General features: G+C 44.4%; 1 protein-coding gene across 2 annotated transcripts in view; it reads left to right on the forward strand.

Annotated features, from left to right (window-relative positions):
- The window catches only part of WWC1 (WW and C2 domain containing 1), an 81,618-nt gene that overhangs the window by 54,703 nt on the left and 8,129 nt on the right, over nucleotides 1-18,786 (forward strand). For both annotated transcript variants that reach the window (XM_003404646.3, XM_003404645.3), the window contains exons 16-18: nucleotides 9,423-9,540; nucleotides 10,975-11,139; nucleotides 18,686-18,778. In XM_003404646.3, coding sequence (XP_003404694.2) covers nucleotides 9,423-9,540; nucleotides 10,975-11,139; nucleotides 18,686-18,778 — 376 coding nt within the window. The remainder of the gene's footprint in view (nucleotides 1-9,422; nucleotides 9,541-10,974; nucleotides 11,140-18,685; nucleotides 18,779-18,786) is intronic.

Raw genomic sequence — 18,786 nt, forward strand, 5'->3', positions numbered from 1 at the left:
ACTTTAGGCAAAGCATTTTTTAACTTTTTGTTGAAGTACTTTTTTTTTTTTTATAACATATATGCAGAAAAGTCGACATAGTAGACAGTTCAATGAATAATTAGAGACCAGACTACCCATGTAACCAACAAGTAAATCATGAGTGGGAGCCATACCAGCATTCTGGAAGCACACACCACTCTCCTTTCCAGTCACTCCCTTCCCCCTCAAGGGAAACCAATGTCCTGACTTCCCACATTAGACAGGTCATTCTAACCTTCTCTGAGCCTCAAATGGAAAATGGGGAAATGATACCAACTTATAAGGTCATGGGGGTTGGGGGGAACAACTAAGTTTAAAGCCACTAATGAAAATTAGAGTCCCTGGGTGGTGCAAAAGGTTAACACACTCAGCTACTGACTAAAAGTCTGGCAGTTTGAATCCACCCAGAGGCATCTTGGAAGAAAGTCCCAATGATCTGCTTCCAAAAAATCAGCCATTGAAAACCCTGTAGAGCACAGTTCTACGGTGACACCCATGGGTTCACCACGAGCCAGAATCGACTTGACGGCAACTGGTTTGTTTTTTTGGTTTAACGAAGGTTAAGTGCAAAGTACATAGCAGACACTCAATAGTAGAATAATAGTAGTAATAATAGTAGAAACTATTATCAGGAAAAAAAGGAAGGATCATTGCTACCTTGTAAGGGAGAGGGTAAAAACCATCTAGAGGAAATGGCCACGGCCTATGAATCTTGCCATTGGGGAGGAAGTATAGTTTGGGCTCAAGTGGGTATGCTTTGAAATCAGAAAGATGTGAAGTCCGAGTCTAGCTTAATCAATTTACTGTGGAATCTGAGGTCTGGGTGTGGCCTGAGCATCGGTATGTTTTCAAAGCTCCCTGGGTTATTCTAATGTGCAGCCTGGGCTGAGATTGCTGCTGTAAGCCTCCAGTTCCTCCCCTGTGAAATAGAGATTGAAAAAATAGTCACTACATCATGGGATGTTTAGCAGATTAAATAAAATTACACATGATGAGCATTTAACACAGCCCTTGACGCAGAGAGAGCACTCAGTAACTCTTCTGTTATTATTCTAAGGAGCCCTGGTGGTGAAACTGTTAAATGCCTGGCAGTTAACTGAAAGGTTGCCGGTTCAAACCCACCCAGCAGTTCTTCGGAAGACCTGATGATCTGCTCCCGTAAAGATTACAGCCTAGGAAACCCTATGGGCTATTTCTACTCTGTCACATGGGGTCAAAATCGACTCAACAGCACTTAACGACGACAGTGTTATTTATCTAGTACAGCCCAAAACTTAGACATTTGGTCTCAGGAGTTCTTCCCTGATATCTTTCACTCCAGGGGTCAGCAAATGTTTTCTGTAAAGGGCTAGATGGTAAATGCTTTCTGCTTTCTGGGGTCACACAGACTCTGCCGCAGCCGCTCACTCTGCCATCGTGGAGTGAAAGCAGCCAAAGACCTGTGCAAATGAGTGACCACGTCTGCATTCCAGCGAAACCGGAGCTTGAATTTCATATTATTTGCACATCCTGAAATACTATTCTCCTTTTGATTTTCTTTCAGCCATTTTAGAAATATAAAACCTATTCATAGCTTTTGGGCTGTCCAAACACAAGCGGCGGGCTGGGTTTGGCCCACAGGCTGTAGCTTGACGGCCCATTTTACTGTCCTTCGCTATTCTGTTATGATAAAGAGTATGGCGAGATTTCTGGAATTTTTGTATGTTGTTTTAGGGTTCTCTCTAATTGTCTCAATTTCTATCTTTCCTTCTCTCCCTGCCTCAGCCCCTCAATCTCTCTCTCTCTGCCTTTCTCTCACTCTCTCTCCTCCTCTGTCCCCTCCTCTCTCTGCCTCTTTCTCTTTCTCGCTCTCTCCCTTCCTTTACCCTCCTCGCCTTCTCTTTCTTCCTCTCTATTTTTTTACCCTCTTCTCTCTTGCTATCTCCCTCTCTCTCTCTCTGCCTCTGTCTCTAGCTCTCTTACTCTTTCTCACTTTGCTCCTCCTCTCTTTCTTTCATTTTTTCCCTCTATTTCCCTTGGCCTTTCTCTCCCCCCATCTTCCTCTCTCATCTCTCTTCCTCTCTCTCTGCCTCTGTTTCTCTATCCCTCTTTCTTTCTGCCTCTCTCTCCTCCACCTCACTCTGTCTCCCTTTCTCATCTCTCTGGCTTACTGCTGTGCTCAGCTGTGCCGAGATTCACACAGGCGAAGGTCTGATGCCGGAAATAGGCCCAGGACCTGTCTCCCAAAACCCTGGCACAAGATCAGTGGTTTCCGCCAAATTCCAAGCTTGTGTTGAGACTTTTCATGCCAACTCCTAGCAACTGCCTTCTGTTCTCTCTCCTTTTGTGGCCCCCTCTCTCTCCACCCCTTGCCATTCAAACTTCTCCAGACACTGACTTACAAAGAGAGCTGGGGATCCCAGAGCCTCTGTACTGGGGTAAATCCATCTGCAGTCCCCTCCCCCAGACTGGAGGCTTCTTTTGGTCCTGGAATGTTAACTAGCCTTGCGGTGCCTGCTCAGTGCTGGGGTCACGTGTGGAGGTCTCTAAAAGACTGGCCCCTGTTCTAATTTATACTTCTTCTCCCTCAGTACCCAGGGCCCTGTATACCGCTTTTGGTCCCTTCTTTTATTTATTTTTTTTTTCAGTCTATTTACTGCATGTAATCAGAAGACTGGATTCTGCTTAAGATTTGTAAGCAAAACAAAACTCTAAGCATATGAGAAAATACAGGAGACTATAATCACAAGGGTAGAGTGAAAATCCTTATGTTTGCTTGGAAACTTGTGTGTTTGTTTGCTTAAGGCAGATACTGAGGACAGGAATTTCTGAGTCCTAGACTGTGTGCGTTTCATAGTTTAACAGGCATTGCAGACTAGTTCTCAATAAGGTTGTACTAGTAAATGCTCTACCAACAAGGGTTGAGAGAGCTTCTTAAATAGCTGCCATAGAGTTGACTCCGATTCACAGCGACCCCACATGTGTCAGAGTAAAACTGTGCTCCATAGGGTTTTTAATGGCTGATCTTTTGGAAGTGGATTGCGAAGCCTTTCTTCCAAGTCATGTCAGGGTGGACTTGAACCTCCAGCCTTTCAGTTAGCAGTCGAGCATGTCCATCACCCAGGGACACCGCTTAAATTATCCTACACCCTCTCTAATACTCAACATAATCAAATTACTATACTTAATCTAGAATTTGTACTTTTTATCCTAACAGATACAGATAAATTGACTTCAGCTCTAACTTATACTTCCCACAGGGGTATGCCTATTTACTGTACCTTCACCAGCACTTGATTGTATCCCTTTTTTTTTTTCAGACCATGCCAATGGATGAAAAGAGATTGTCTATTTTAATTTGTCTTTTTGTCCCTTTACAATTGAGATTGGTTTTTCCCCCTTTACTGAAATATTTAGATTAAATTCACAGTCAAAAAAAATTGACTCCATAGAGGTTGAGCATTTAGTGGAATTGCGCAAACCTGAATTGGAATCCTGGCTCTATTACTTAGCATCCTGGTGACATTGAACAAGGCAGGACAGCTCTGTGAGCCTCAGTTTTCCCATCTGTGAAATGGAGATATTCTCTTTTGGCAATGTGGTGAGGCCTCAGCATAGCACCGGAACATATCAAGCCCTCAATAAGTGCTGATTAATGCGGCTCTGCAGGATTCCTTTGTGGGGTTGCTCCCTGCGTAATCACATGTTTAATGGTTCTTTATTGGTAGATAGCAAGGCTATCTACCAATAGACAATACCAAAAAGAGAGCAAAAACCCCGCCATCCAAGAAGTTCCATCTAAGTGCAGGGGAGGTTTAAATCACAACATTGGGAGTAGAGATCCAAGATCTAGTTTCCCTGTTGAGCAAATCCTAAGGGAATTAGTGTGCTTATCCACAGTCACACTGAGGTAGATAACTGGAAGCCAAAGTCTTTGCCTTTGGCTAGAATTCTATTCTCTCAGTGTGGTAATGCCGTCTCATACCGATCACAAGACTGACAGTTATGAACGTTGTTGAGAAATAAAGATGGGAATAGAGATAAATTACTACTTAAAAATCAGCTGCCTACAAGTTGACTCCACTGACCCCATATGTGTCAGAGTAGAGCTGTGCTCCATAAGGTTTCCAATGGCTGATTTTTTGGAAGTAGATCACCCAGCCTTTCTTTTGAGTTGTCTCTGAGTGGACTCAAACTTTCAACCTTTCAGTCAGCAGCCAAGCACATTAACCATTCCTGCCACCCGGGACTCCACTATTAACAAATATAGTCCAATGGCCACATCAATATGTCCAACCCTAGAGTCCATGGGGAAATGATAATTATGAGAGAGTACTGCCTAAAGTAAAGTCTCTTCAACAGATGGTGCTGGAACAATTGGATATCTAAATGGAAAAAAATAAACATTGACCCTTATCTTACACCATGTATAAAAATTAATCTACAATGCATCATACAGCTAAGGGTAAAAGCTGAAACTATAAAAATTCCTAAATAGAGGAGAAGTTCTTTGCAGCCTTGGGGTAGGCAAAGATTTCTTAGAACATTAAAAGCAGAAGACATAAAAGAAAAAAAAATAATAAATTGGATTTTTTCAAAATTAACCTTTGTTCCTTGGAAAATACCATAAAGAAAATAAAAAGTCAAGCCACAGGCCTACAGAAAATATTGCAATATGTACATATGCCAAAGGACTTATATCCAGAATATGTTAAGAACTCTTACAATTCAATAATACAAAGACAGCACATTTTTTTAAATGGGCTGAAGATTGTAACAGATATTTCACAAAAGGAAGTATATGAATGGTCAATAAGCACATGAAAAGATCCCCACAGAGAAATGCTAATTAAAACCACAAAGAAATACCAGTACAGACCCAGTAGAATGACTAAATTTAAAGACTGACAATACCAAGTCTAAGTGAGGAGCTGGAATACTCATACCATTGCTAATAGAAATGTAAAATGGCACAACCACTTTGGAAAAAGCTTATCAGTTTCTTAAAAAGATAAATTTATACTTAGGCACCACCACTTATCTGACTGTCTTACTGTGGTGGCTTGGTTGTTGCTATGAGGCTGAAAGCTAAAAAAAAAAAAAAAGCTATGCCACTGGTATTTCAAATACCAAGAGAGTCACCCACAGCGGACAGGTTTCAGCAGCGCTTCCAGACTAAGACAGACTGGAAGGAAGGACCTGGCAGTTTACTTCAAAAAAATTGGCCAGTTAAAACCTTATGGATAGCAGCAGAACATTGTCTGATACGGTGCCAGAAGATGAGCCCCGCAGGTTGGAAGGCACTCAAAATATAACTGGGGAAAAGCTGCCTCCTGAAGGCAGAGTTAACCTTAATGACATAGGTGGAGTAAAGCTTTCAGGACCTCCATTCGCTGATGTGACACACTTCAAAATGAGAAGAAACAGCTGTAAACATCCATTAATAGTTGGAACCTGGAATGTATAAAGTGTGAATCTAGGAAAACTGGAAGTCATCAAAAATGAAATGGAATGCGTAAAGACCAATATCCTAGGCGTTGTTGTGTTATGTGCCGTCAAGTTGATGCTGACTCATAGCAACCCTATAGGACAGAGTAGAACTGCCCCACAGGGTTTCCAAGGAGCGACTGGTGGATTTGAACTGCGTACCTTTTGGTTAGCAGCCTGAGCTCTTAACCACTTCACCACCAGGGCTCCCTATCCTAGGCATTAGTGACCTGAAATGGACTGATATTAGCCATTTCGAATCTGACAGTCATATAATCTACTGCACCAGGAATGACAAATTGAAGAGGAACGGCATCGCATTCATTGTCAAAAGAACATTTCAAGATCTATCCTGAAATACAACACTGTCAGCAATGGGGTAATATCCATATGCCTACAAGGAAGACCAGTTAATAAGACTATTACTCAAATTTATGCACCAACCAATAATGCCAAAATTGAAGACTTTTACCAACTTCTGCAGTCTGAAATTGATCAAACATGCAATCAAGATTCATTGATAATTACTGGTAATTGGAATGGGAAAGTTGGAAACAAGAAGGATCAGTGTTTAGAAAGTATGGCCTTGGTGATAGCAATGACACCGAAAATCACACGATAGAATTTTGCAAGACCAACAACCTATTCATTGGAAATACCTCTTTTCAGCAACATAAATGGTGACTGTATGCATGGACCTCACCAGATGGAATACTCAGGAATCAAATCGCCTGTATCTGTGGAAAGAGACAATGGAGATGCTCAATATCATCAGTCAGAGCAAGGCCAGGGGCCAACAGCAGAACAGACCATCCATTGCTCATATGTAAATTCAGGTTGAAGCTGAAGAAAATTAGAACGAGTCCACATGAGCCGAAGTACGACCTTGAGTCTATCTCACTTGAATTTAGAGACCATCTCAAGAATAGATTTGACACATTGAAAACTAATGACCAAAGACGAGACAAGTTGTGGGATGACATCATGTATGAAGAAAGCAAAAGGTCATTAAAAAAAAAAAAACAAGAAAGAAAGAAAAGACCAAAATGAATGTCAGAAGAAACTCTGAAATCTGCTCTTGAACATAGAGTAGCTAAAGTGAATGGAAGGAAATGATCACATAAAAGAACTGAACAGATTTCAAAGGGCAGCTCGAGAAGACAAGGAAAAGTATTATAATGAAATGTGCAAAGACCTGGAGTTAGAACACCGAAAGGGAAGAACATGCTCAGCATTTCTCAAGCTGAAAGAACTGAAGAAAAAATTCAAGGAATACACAGTCACTGAACCAAAAAGATGTCCAACCATTTCAGGAGGGTAGTATATGATCGAGAACAGACGATAGTGAGGGAAGAAGTTCAAACTGCACTGAAGGCATTGGTGAAAAACAAGGCTCCAAGTATTGACGGAATACCAATTAAGACGTTTTCAACAAAAGGATACCATGCTGGAAGCACTCACTCATCTATGCCCAGAAATTTGGAAGACAGCTACCTGGCAAACTGCCTGGAAGAGATCCATATTTGTGCCCATTTCAAAGAAAGGTGATCCAACAGAATGCAAAAATTATCAAACAATATCATTAATATCACACACAAGTAAAATTTTGCTGAAGTTAATTAAAAAACAGTTGCAGGGGTACATAGACAGAGAACTGCCAGAAATTCAAGTTGATTTCAGAAGAGGATGTGGAACAAAGGATATCATTGCTGATGTCAGATGGATCGTGGCTGAAGGCAGAGAATACCAGAAAGATGTTTACCTGTGTTTTATTGACTATGCAAAGGCATTTGACTGTGTGGATCATAATAAATTATGGATAACTTTGCAAAGAATGAGAATTCCTGGACACTTAATTGTGCTCACGTGCAACCTGTACATAGACCCAAGAGACAGTTGTTCAAACAGAACAATAGGATACTGGGTGGTTTAAAATCAGGAAAGGTGTTCATCAGGGTTGTATCCTTTCACCATACTTATTCAATCTGTATGCTGAGCAGATAATCTAAGAAGCTGAACTATACAAAGAACATAGCACAGGATTGGAGGAAGACTCATTAACAGCCTGCGATATGCAGATGACACAACCTTGCTTGCTGAAAGTGATGAGGTCTTGAAGCACTTACTGATGAAGATCAAAGACTACAGCCTTCAGTATGGATTGTACCTCAACATAAAACAAAAATCCTCACAACTGGACCAATAAGCAACATCATGATAAATGGAGAAAATACTAAAGTTGTGGAGGATTTCGTTTTTACTTGGATTCACAATTCATACCCATGGAATGAAAGCAGCTGTCAAGAAATCAAACGATGTATTACATTGGGCAAATCTGCTGCAAACGGCCTCTTTAAAGTGTTAAAAAGCAAAGATGTCCCTTTGAGGGCTAAGGTCTGCCTGACCCAAGCCATGGTCTTTTCAATTGCCTCATAGGCACGCAAAAGCTAGACAATGAGTACAGAAGACCAAAGAATTCATGTAATCGAATTACAGTGTTGGCGAAGAATATTGAATGTGCTGTGGACTGCCAGAAGAATGAACAAATCTGTCTTGGAAGAAGTACTGCTGGAATGCTCTTTAGAAGTGACGATGGCAAGACCTTGTCTCATGTGCTTTGGACATGTTATCAGGAGGGACCAGTTCCTATAGAAGGACATCATGCTTGGAAGAGAGTGAGCAAAAAAGAGGAAGACTCTCGACAAGGTGGATTGACCCAGTGGCTGCAACAATGGGCTGAAACATGGGAACAATTGGGAGGATGGCAAAGGACCAAATAGTATTTCTTTCTGTTGTACATAGGTTCACTATGAGCCAGAGCCAACTTAACAGCACCTAACAACAACAACGTACTTACATATGACCCAGCAATTCCACTCTTAAGTATATGCCTAAGAGAAATGAAAACATACCTACACAAGTATTCATAGGAGCTTTATTCATAATGGCTAAAAAGTGGGAATGGTCTAAATCTTTATGTACTGAAGAATGGCCAAACAAATTGTGGTATATCCATCCAATGAAATATTACCAGTTTCCACGGAGTTAGTTCCGACTCATGGCAACCCATGGGTCAGAGTAGAGCTGTGCTGATTTTTCAGAAGTAGATCACCAAGCCTCCTGAGATACCTCTAGGTAGACTCGAACCACCAACCTTTTGATTAGCAGCCTAGCATGTTAACCATTTGCACCACCCAGGGAGTCCCAGTGAAATACTACTCAGCTACAAAAAAGAAGAAACTATTGACACAAGCAGCAACATGGATGAATCTCAAAAATATGCTAGTGAAAGAAGCCAGACACAAAAGAGCACATACTGCTTCATTTCATGGGTTTGAAACTGTAGAAAAAGCAAATCTATAGTGACAGAACACAGATCAGCAGCTACCTGGGCTGGAGGTTGGGGCTGGGAAGATTAAGTGGGAAAGGATACAAGGAAAGCTTTTGGGGTGATGGAAATATTCTGTATCTTGATTGTGGTAGTGGTTTCACAGGTGAATACATTGGTCAAAATGCAAGAAACCGTACGCTAAAAATAGATGCATTTTATTGTACAGTGAAACCTGCAAAAGTCGGAACCTATGTAAGGAGAAACCCGTCAGAGAAGAAAAACTCAAATACTTTTCACTTATAGAAAGTGATAGAAAAGTGGTAAGACTGCATCCTGTCAAAGGTGGAGAACTTGCAAGACCTGGAAAAACAAGGCAGTACTGTCAAGTTCCGGCTCTCACAGGTTTCACTGTATATAAATTATACCCAAAAAATTGTTTGCTGTCAAGCGGGTTCCAACTTACAGCAGCCCTAAAATGGATTTTTTCAAAACTATGTCCTGAGTCTTGAAAAGGCTTGGAAACCTGGCCTTTGACTCACTTAAAGGCAGGTCAGCAGAGGCAGAGTGATCTCTGAGTGGGTGGCAAACCCCTTTGTCATCACAGGAGGTATGATGAGGAGACCAGTGAGAATGAGGCAGAGGAGGATGAGGGGGATGAAGACGAAGATGTGTTTACTGAGAAGGCTTCCCTGGATGTGGACGAGTGCCCAGCAGCATTAAAGGTAGGGAGGACAGGGAGCTGGGGTGGGAGGTGCTATCTTAGGGAAGTAGTCCTCAAGCCTTGGAGCCTGAGTAGTCAATAGAGATTTGGGGCTAGATCCCATCTTCCAGAGTCAGGGAGCAGGCCTTAAATGGGGCAGCCTGTAGAAGGCTGTATGGGAGTGTCCCTGCCTGTTCATTGGATCATTTCAGTGACAGTAAACCAGGAGAGGCAGGCTTGCCCCTGTCATCTCTCCTGCCCTCTGCAGTCCCCTGTTTCTCTGGACAGAGCCCAAGCTTTGCAATCAGATGGGTCTGAGTTCAAATCCTGGCTCCGCTATTCCCTGACGGTATAATCTTAGGGAGATCAATTCATCCCTCAAGCTGAACCCACCAGCCTCTCCATGGAAGAGAGATGTGGCAGTCTGCTTCCATGAAGTTTACAGCCTTGGGAACCCTATGAGGCAGCTGTACTCTGCCCTCAAGGGTCACTGTGAGTCACAGCCGACTCAACAGCAACAGGTTAAAATGGGCACAATAATGCCCACCTTGCAGATGGGTTCTAAGGCTTCGAAGGGATGTATTTCTTCATTTGAGCCTGCCCAAGTGCAATAGGAAAAGGGATTCCAATCAACTTCCCTTTGCCTCCTGCTTCCCTGCTGCACTAGGGTTACATGTTGTAACAGGATTCATTCCCCATAAAGATCTCTGTGTTCCTCCCACCTGCTGGACTCCTAAAAGAGAAGAGCACCTGTTATATTTAAGCAAGGCACCTGGGGGTGGAGGTACAGGCTATGCACTGCACAGAGGTGCCTGGCAAAGCACCTGGAGGAGAACCTGGGGCCTTTTAACTGCTCCATACAAAGTGAGCATTGTTTCTGCAATTTCTCCAGCCAGAAGGGAGCACCTTTTTCACAAAGGCTCTATTTAGACTAACGGAAGCCTAGCGTTTTGCTGTGTTTATTTATCTTTTCCTGGTTGACTGGGGTGAAAGGAAAATGGAAAATCTTTCCTTTCTAATAAAAACTATACTTGCTGATTGCCTACATAATTACAAGAAAACATTCTGCAATTCCTTGGCGGGGTAGTTGAGGCATTGGGTGTAATTCTACCAAAATTTGGTTGGCACACAGGTCTTTAGGATGTGAAGTCCAGGGCATCCGTACATAAGTTACCTCCACTGCTCACGTGGTTTTGATTGGGGCGACACATGCTCCCACTAGCTCCAACTCACAGGTGTCATTGGGAATGCAGGCCGAGCCTTCAGTGCCATTCTGGCTGGGCTGGGCTGAACTGAATTAATCAAGCAAGGCTAGAGCTGAGGAAGCCCCTGGCTCTGTAGGCCAAAGGTGAGGGACAGGAGCAGAGAGGAGCTGGGAGTGTGCCCCGTGGCTCTGGGGCAAGTGGCTGAGGACTTGGGGAGATTGGTGGCCTCAAAGTTGTGACTTCTTCTTCAGGTGGACAAAGAGACCAACACAGAGACTCCAGTCCCATCCCCCACTGTGGTGCGGCCCAAGGACCGGCGGGTGGGCACCCCATCCACAGGGCCATTTCTTCGAGGGAGCACCATCATCCGCTCTAAGACTTTCTCCCCTGGACCCCAGAGCCAGTATGTGTGCCGGGTAAGCAAGTGTGTGATACTGTCCTCCTCCCAGGGCACTGCTTCTCTGGGGGCACCGGAGAGGCCTCAGTCTCACACAGTTCTGGGTACAAACCCCAATTCCTCTCACCCTCATCGTTGTCGGGCATCCACTGAGGCTCAGTTTCCTCATCTAGAGTTAATAGACTGACTTCACAGGGTTGTTTTAAGGCTTGAGTTAAAGTCTGTAAGGACCTAGTAACCAGTCCGTGGTCAATGTTATTATTCCAAGGGACTCTCCACCTCCTCCTTCTTCACACCCTGCGCTTCCTTCCCACTTGCTGAGATCAGACTGACCACTCACTGTTCCTGAACAGACATTGCTTTCCCACCTCCAGAGAGTTTCTTGTGTGCAGCCTGAGGTTGCAAAATAGCAACAGACATGTCTTATTTGGTCATAGGTTTTTGTTTTTTTCAATTGAATTAGTTGCCAATATTTAAAAATTAGGAAAGGCAGTTAACAATAAATTAGTTGCCAACATTTAAAAATTAGGAGGGGCAGTTAACAACATTAAAATTGGATTTCACATGAAATTCTACCTTTTCTTAGAAGAAAGGGGACTCCCTGGCATCATGGGTCACACATCCTCCTGTGGCCACACTTGACTGGGGCTGAGCAGTGGTGGTGGCTGCCACAGATCGATGGAGGGAGAGGAGACGCTTTCCATTTCACCCTGGCCTCCCCCTGGTCAACTTTACCTAAGTAAGGTCCCCACCTGCTCCTACAGGCACCATTGGTGTTCACAGACCCTGCTCTAGGCCTCTGCTCCTTCACACCTTCACCTTGTAATTCAATTCTTCTACCCAAGCCTAAGCCAGTGCACTTTCCTTCGTTCCACAGTGAATGGAGGGTTTGAACACTTACCAAGTATGAGAGTACCATGCTGGTTGCTGGGGACACATGGAAGGTCCCCACCTTCCATGAGGATGGTGCAGGAAAGATATGCATGCATTACCTGAGTCTTGGGCTTAAGTGATATGTCTGTCAACATACTTCCTTCCCCTCCACCATAAAGAGCCATTAATTCAAAGCATAAAGAGCATTCCAATAAGTCGCCATAGAAGTTGATATTAAAAAGACCTGTGGAACCTTACCTGTATCAACCTTACCTATATTACCTGTCTGTTGTTATGTGGGAGAGGGGGTTCTCAATAACTGAGTAGTCAGTATCCAAGGCCTACAATTATAATATTGAGTAGAGAAGCTAATTTCTTCGTGACATGAAAATTTTTACTAATTTATTAGCTACGTATCAAATTGTTGTTGTTAGCTGCTGTCAGGTCAGCCCCCAACTCATGACAACCCCGTATACCATGGAACAGAATGCTGCCTCATCCTGCGCCATCCCCATGATTGGTTACAGATTGGATTGTTGCGATCCATGGGTTTTTCATCAGCCAATTTTCGGAAGCAGATCACCAGGCCTTTCTTCCTAGTCCATCCTCGTCTGGAAGCCCCACTGAAACCTATTCAGCACCATAGCAAACGACAAGCCTCCACTGACAGACAGCTGGTGGCTGTGTACGAGGTGCATTGGCCGGGATTGAACTCGGGTCTCCCGCATGGAAGGGAAGAATTACACCACTGAACCACCACTGTACCTCTCTTAAAAAAAAAAAAAAAAGCTATTGCCATCAAGTTGATTCCAACTCATAGCAACCCTGTAAGATAGAGTAGAACTGCCCTGTAGGGTCTTCAAGGAATAGCTAGTGGATTTGAACTGCCGACCTTTTGGTTAGCAGCCAAGTTCTTTACCATCATGCCACCAGGGCTCTGCACCTCTCTAGTCCCCACTGAAATATTCCCTGCAGTCCCTCCTAGTAATAAGCTAAGCCTCTCCCTTCCGGGTCAAGCCTTTAGTTAACCGTACTTGTAAGCATCAGCAGAGAATGCCAATGCAGTATGTGTTGGCTGTAGATCTTGTAAAAGGCACAGGATTTCCTGAAATCGTTGAATGTGATGCTGGGGACTTCATGAATCACAGGTGAAGGATCTTGCAATTAAGCTAGCTCACAACTGAAGAAGAGAAAAAATCCAGTCAGTGCTTCAAAAGTGAATAATTTGAAGGGTTTAGAAAAGCCCTTAGGATACTTTCGCAAAAATTATCACCTTTATGAACGTGCAGTGGAAATCGGGTACAAGGTATAGAACGTCACTGGTCAGGAAAATCACACCTGAAGAAATCAGTGTTTGATTCATTCTTTTTTATCAGAATTAGAGTGTGATAGTAATTTTGTTAAATAGAAAATATAAAATCAGGTAACTTTTGTAAAGTGTTTTTCTCTTCAAAGGCCAATCAGACTCTTCTCCCTAATATTTACTAAAAAAATTCTGGTCCCCTGTTTGAATGGATTCACTTTAAGTGGCCCTTTCCGGAATTGCATCCTGGGATAACAAGGAGCTCCAGTCCTGTTTATTAAGCATCTATCACACACCTAGGTCTATACTGGGCACCTCCCATGTTTTATTATCTGTATCAGCTGAGATAATGAGACACCGGTAGCTCAGCAGTAGGATTCTCACTTTCCGTGTGAGAGACCCAGGCTCAACTCCCAGCCGAGGCACCTCAAGCGCAGCCACCACCCACCTGTCGGGAGGCGTGTGTGTTGCCATGATGCTGAGCGGGCTTCAGCAGAGCTTCCAGGCTAAGACAGACTAGAAAAAAAGCCTGGCCATCTGCTTCTGAAAATCAGCTAGTGAAAACGCTGTGGATCACAACAGTCCAACCTGCAGCCAAGCGCAGAGGTGGCACAGGACCAGACGGCATTTTGATCCATTGTGTATGGGGTCCCCATGAGTCGGGGGCTGACTTCATGGCAACCGATAACAACATCAGTTAAGATACTTTCTTTTTCCCAACGCTGCAAGGCTGCAGATTAAGAGATGCCCAATCAAGGTGGATCACATGCCACAGGCAGAAAGGGCCTTTGTTAGCAAAGCCATATTTTTTCCTTCTTTGCTTTCTGACTGGCCCACTGCAACCCAAGCTTTCTTAGAAAGCTTTACTAAAGGCTGCAAGAAGAAACCAACAGTTAAACTTCCTGATTTTTTTCCTATCATTTTCCCCTAAAACTCCATAGGCATGCAGTCTGTCTCTAGAGGTACCAAACCCACTGCCATCGTGTTGATTCCGATTCCTAGTGACCCCATAGGGTTTCCAAGGTTGTAAATCTTTATAGAAGCAGACCGCTGCATCTTTCTCCCACGGAGCCACTGGTGGTTTCGAACTGCCGACCTTTCGGTTAGCAGTCGAGTGCTTTAACCACTGCGCCGCCAGGCTTTTTTCCCAAGGTACAACAGGTAACAATTAACCCTCTGTTTTGCACCCACAAATTGAGGGTCATCAAATTCTCAACCAGGAATATTAGGCCTGTGCTGCACCTAGCCTTACCTCTACTGGTCATCCAGCTCCATGTGTCCCACCCAGTCTGTTACTTACAGCACTCCACTTCCTAAAGCCAAATCCTGCACTGGTCAGGGCTCTTAATTGCCAGCAACAGAAACAGACTCTGAGCAGTAGAAGCAGAAAAGAAATTCTTGGAAAGGAAATTGATACCCACATATTCACCAGAAGGCTTCAGAGACAGTGTCAGAAATCACAGAGGAACAAGGCAGGCCAGAGCCCAGCCAGAATTATACCAAAGAGACATTCGGGTGAGGACACCGCCAATGCTGTGCAGAACCTAGCATCCAGCTTGTCCCGCTCCTGCCTCAGGAGCTCCATACTAGATGCCTCCACCGGGCTTCTGTTATTGTTGTCACAGAGACTGGCGACTGCTTGTTTGGACACTACTTGCCACTCAGGACTTCTCCCTGAGATACTGACAAACGTGGCGTGTTCATGCAACAAGGAGAGTGGCCTGGTTAAATCAGAGAGGCACAGTAACAGCAAATCTGGTTCAACCAACCAAGTCGTGATTCAAAGTCTGGACAGTTGCATTCAGTTGGCAGAGCCCAGTTCCAGAGCCCCTAGCTGCAAGGGAGGCTGTGACAGCTGCAAGGCTCCAGTGACTGCAGCCTCTTTGGTGGGAGGAGGGCTTTACCTTTCACCAAGACTCAGAAGATGGGGATTTTCCCACCCACAGGATACCGTTTCAAATCCTAACCAGCAGCTACACACGTACACACAGATATTTTCTGTGTCACATAATCCTCGAAACAATACTTCAGGTCATGTTGTATTAACCCATTTCGTAGATACAGAAGCTAAGACTCAGAAAGTGAAAGCACTTTGCTGTAGGTCACACAGCTAATCAATGGCAAAGCAGGAGTCTGACCCCAAAGCCTGCAATCATGCTCCTACTCAGAGCCCCCTCTTCAGGGGCTTCCTTTGGCCTCCTAGAGCTTGAATGAGAGGAGCCCCTTCCACTCACCTGATGACACACCTTTGCAAACCATGTGAACTCTGCTGGGGCATCTCCCTTCTCTGGAATTCAGCATGGCCTGTGTCACTTGGTTAGTGTCCTGGCTTGGTCTTCCCTGCTGGACTTTAAGTCCATACCAAAAAAAAAAAAAAACCCTGTTGCTGTCGAGTCAATTCTGACTCATGGTGACCCTATAGGACAGAGTAGAACTACCCCCATAGAGTTTCCAAGAAGCACCTGGTAGATTCAAACTACCAACCTTTTGGTTAGCAGCTGTAGCACTTAACCACTGTGCCACCAGGGTTTCCTTAAGTCCATAAGGGTGGGGTTAATAATGTATGACACTCCCTAAAACTCTCCCACAACACCTGTGTATTTAACAGCAATGCTGTTACGTTTGTTGGTTTACTTCCTGATAAATACAGCCCTTGAGTTGTAGGCCTTCTTTGTCCTAAACTAGCTAGTTTTCCTAGCTATTAAATGGAAATAACAAAGCAACAGTTTCTACCATGTCTGAGATCAAATGCTTTAAAATATCTTTACAAGGACTTATTGCAGCTTTCAAAGCTCTTTTATAACACGTAAACTAAAATGTAAGGAGCAATTGTCCTATATATATTTTGTGCTGGTATGACCCTATTCAAGAAGCCCTGGTGACACAGTGGTTAAAGCACTCAGCGGCTCACAGAAAGGTTGGCGGTTCAAGACTTGGCGATCTGCCTCCATAAAGATTGTAGCCAAGAAAACCCTATAGGGCAGTTCTACTGAAATCAACTCAAAGGCATCTAACAACATGACATACTCTACAAGTGCTACCTTTGAATGAGAACAATGTAGGATAAGCCCTTTCTGGCAGGGTAGGCAGCCAGTCCTTTTATCTGAAGCCACCCAGTTGTCAGGATGGCCCATCCCTCAGTCTGCTCATTAGTTTTATCTCTGAATCCTGGGTGCAGCCTTCAGGCCAGGAAAGGGCATGGCCTTGGAGCCAGACAGACTGGATCTTGAACTCTTGTTCTGATGCTCACCTGCTGAACGATTATCAAGGCTTCTGACTCTCTCTCTGGGCCTCAGCTCCCTCATGTGTTACTATGTCTGAGAAACTTCAAGAAAGCACCTGGCCCATCATAGGTGCTCAGTCCCTGTGGCTGTGATTATTGTCACTGTCATTCTACTTCTTATTGAGGCGCTAGCTAGCACAGTAGCTGTTTCATCAGTGAACTCCGTGGGGTTACTGTGTTCATCAACTTAGCAGGACTGTTTATACCATTATCATTAATGATTATTGATAACCACAAAAATGATGCCACTAACAGCTTCTCAGGAGACACCTGCAGCAGTGAGCTGACAGCTGGCAGAACAGGCTTTGTGACATTGGTCTGTGGCCACTGCACCAACGTGGGACCCTGACTCTAGAAAGAGGCCCCCTCCCCACCCCCACCTCCAAGGATGAGCTGTCCTCCTCCTCCTCCTCCTCCCCCTCCTCCTCCTCCTCCTCTCCTGTCGTCCTTTAGGGGACACACTCAGTAGAAGGGCAGTGCCATCTTGACACAGCCCTGGCCTCTGACTGTGGGTGGGGAATATAAGTGGAAATAACTGGAGGGATTCTGAAGGGAAAAGAGGCGTGTTCTGCAAGACCCTTGAAAACCCTGTCTGCCTCGTCTTCTCCAAAGAGATGGTCCCTGAGGCTTTGCCTTAAGGCTACTTTTTTTCTTTAGCTTTTTTAAAATTACGATAAAATACATACAACATGAAGTTTCTCATTTTAAGTATATAATTCAGGGGCATTAATTATATTCACCGTGTTGTGCGACTATCACCACTCCTCATTCTCCCCTCCCCACTTGCCTTCTTTTTTTTTTTAATCAATCTTGACAGTGGCTCCATGGAGCCAGTAAAGGCTCTGTAGGCAGACAGGGAAGAGTCGATGCAAATAGGCCTTCGCGTCCAAACCTGTTGCCGTCAAGTGTATTCCAACTCATAGAGACCCTATAAGACAGGGTAGAACTGCCCCATAGGGTTTCTAAGGCTGTAATCTTTAGGGAAGCAGACTGTCACATCTTTCTCCCACAGAGTGGCTGCTGGGTTCCAACCTGACCTTTCAGTTAGCAGCCAAACGCTTAAGCACTGCACCACTAGGGCTCTTGGCCTTTGCATTGTAGGCCCAAAAATTGTTGCCGTCGAGTCGCTTCCAACTCATGGTGACCCCGGGTGTTACAAAGTAGAATTGCTTATGGGGTTTTCTTGGCTATAATATTTATGGAAGCAGATTGCTGGGCCTTTCTTCTGCGGTGCTGCTGGGTGGGTTCAAACTGCCAATATTTAGGTTAGTGGACGAGTGCAAAACATTCACACCACCCAGGGCCCTTTGTAGTATGTCCAGAGGTTAATATATCCTGGTAATCTCTGGTACCGGCCCGAGAGTCACACTACCTGATGTCAAGCCCCAGCTGTGCTGCTTTGTTGTTGTTAGGTGCCATCGAGTCGATTAACCATTGCACCACGAGGGCGCCTTCCGTGCAGCTGTCTAACCTTGGGCGGCTTCTGTAATCCCTAAGCCTCTGTCTCCTCATTTGTAAAGTCATGATGTTTCTATCGCGTGAGGTTGTTGTAAGGATTGAATGAAGCATTTCGGGTATGACGTGTAGCAGCATGCATCACAGATAAAACCAAACCAAACTCGTTGCCATTGATTCTGACTCCTGATGACCCTATAGGACAGAGCAGAACTGCCCCACAGGGTTTTCAAGGTTGTAATCTTTCAGAGAGCAGACTGCCACATCTTTTTCCCACAGAGCAGCTGGTGGGTTCAAACCACTGACCTTTTGGTTAGCAGCCGAGTGCTTAAACAGTGCACCTCCGGGGCTCCTTGCATCACATATAAATAACCAAACCCATTGCCTTCGAGTCAATTCTGACTCATAGCGACCCTTTAGGACAGAGTAGAACTGTCCCACAGGGTTTCCTGCATCACACATAAAACCTGCTAAACAAATATCTACTTAGAGAGAAAAGGAAGGTCAGAATGAAACCTGCATCCTGCAACGTTTGCACAAGGAGAGAAGGATTGGGCTGAGGGGGGAACCCGACCTCCCTCCTGGCCCAGTGCACCTTCCAGAATGTACTCTGGCTGTGCTGCTTAACTTCCCACGACTTTTCTCTTCCAGCTGAATCGGAGCGATAGTGACAGCTCGACTCTGTCCAAAAAGCCCCCTTTCGTTCGTAACTCTCTCGAGCGGCGCAGCGTCCGAATGAAGCGGGTAAGAGT

Source organism: Loxodonta africana, chromosome 2 (assembly GCF_030014295.1).
Source record: "Loxodonta africana isolate mLoxAfr1 chromosome 2, mLoxAfr1.hap2, whole genome shotgun sequence".
Taxonomy (NCBI): domain Eukaryota; kingdom Metazoa; phylum Chordata; class Mammalia; order Proboscidea; family Elephantidae; genus Loxodonta; species Loxodonta africana.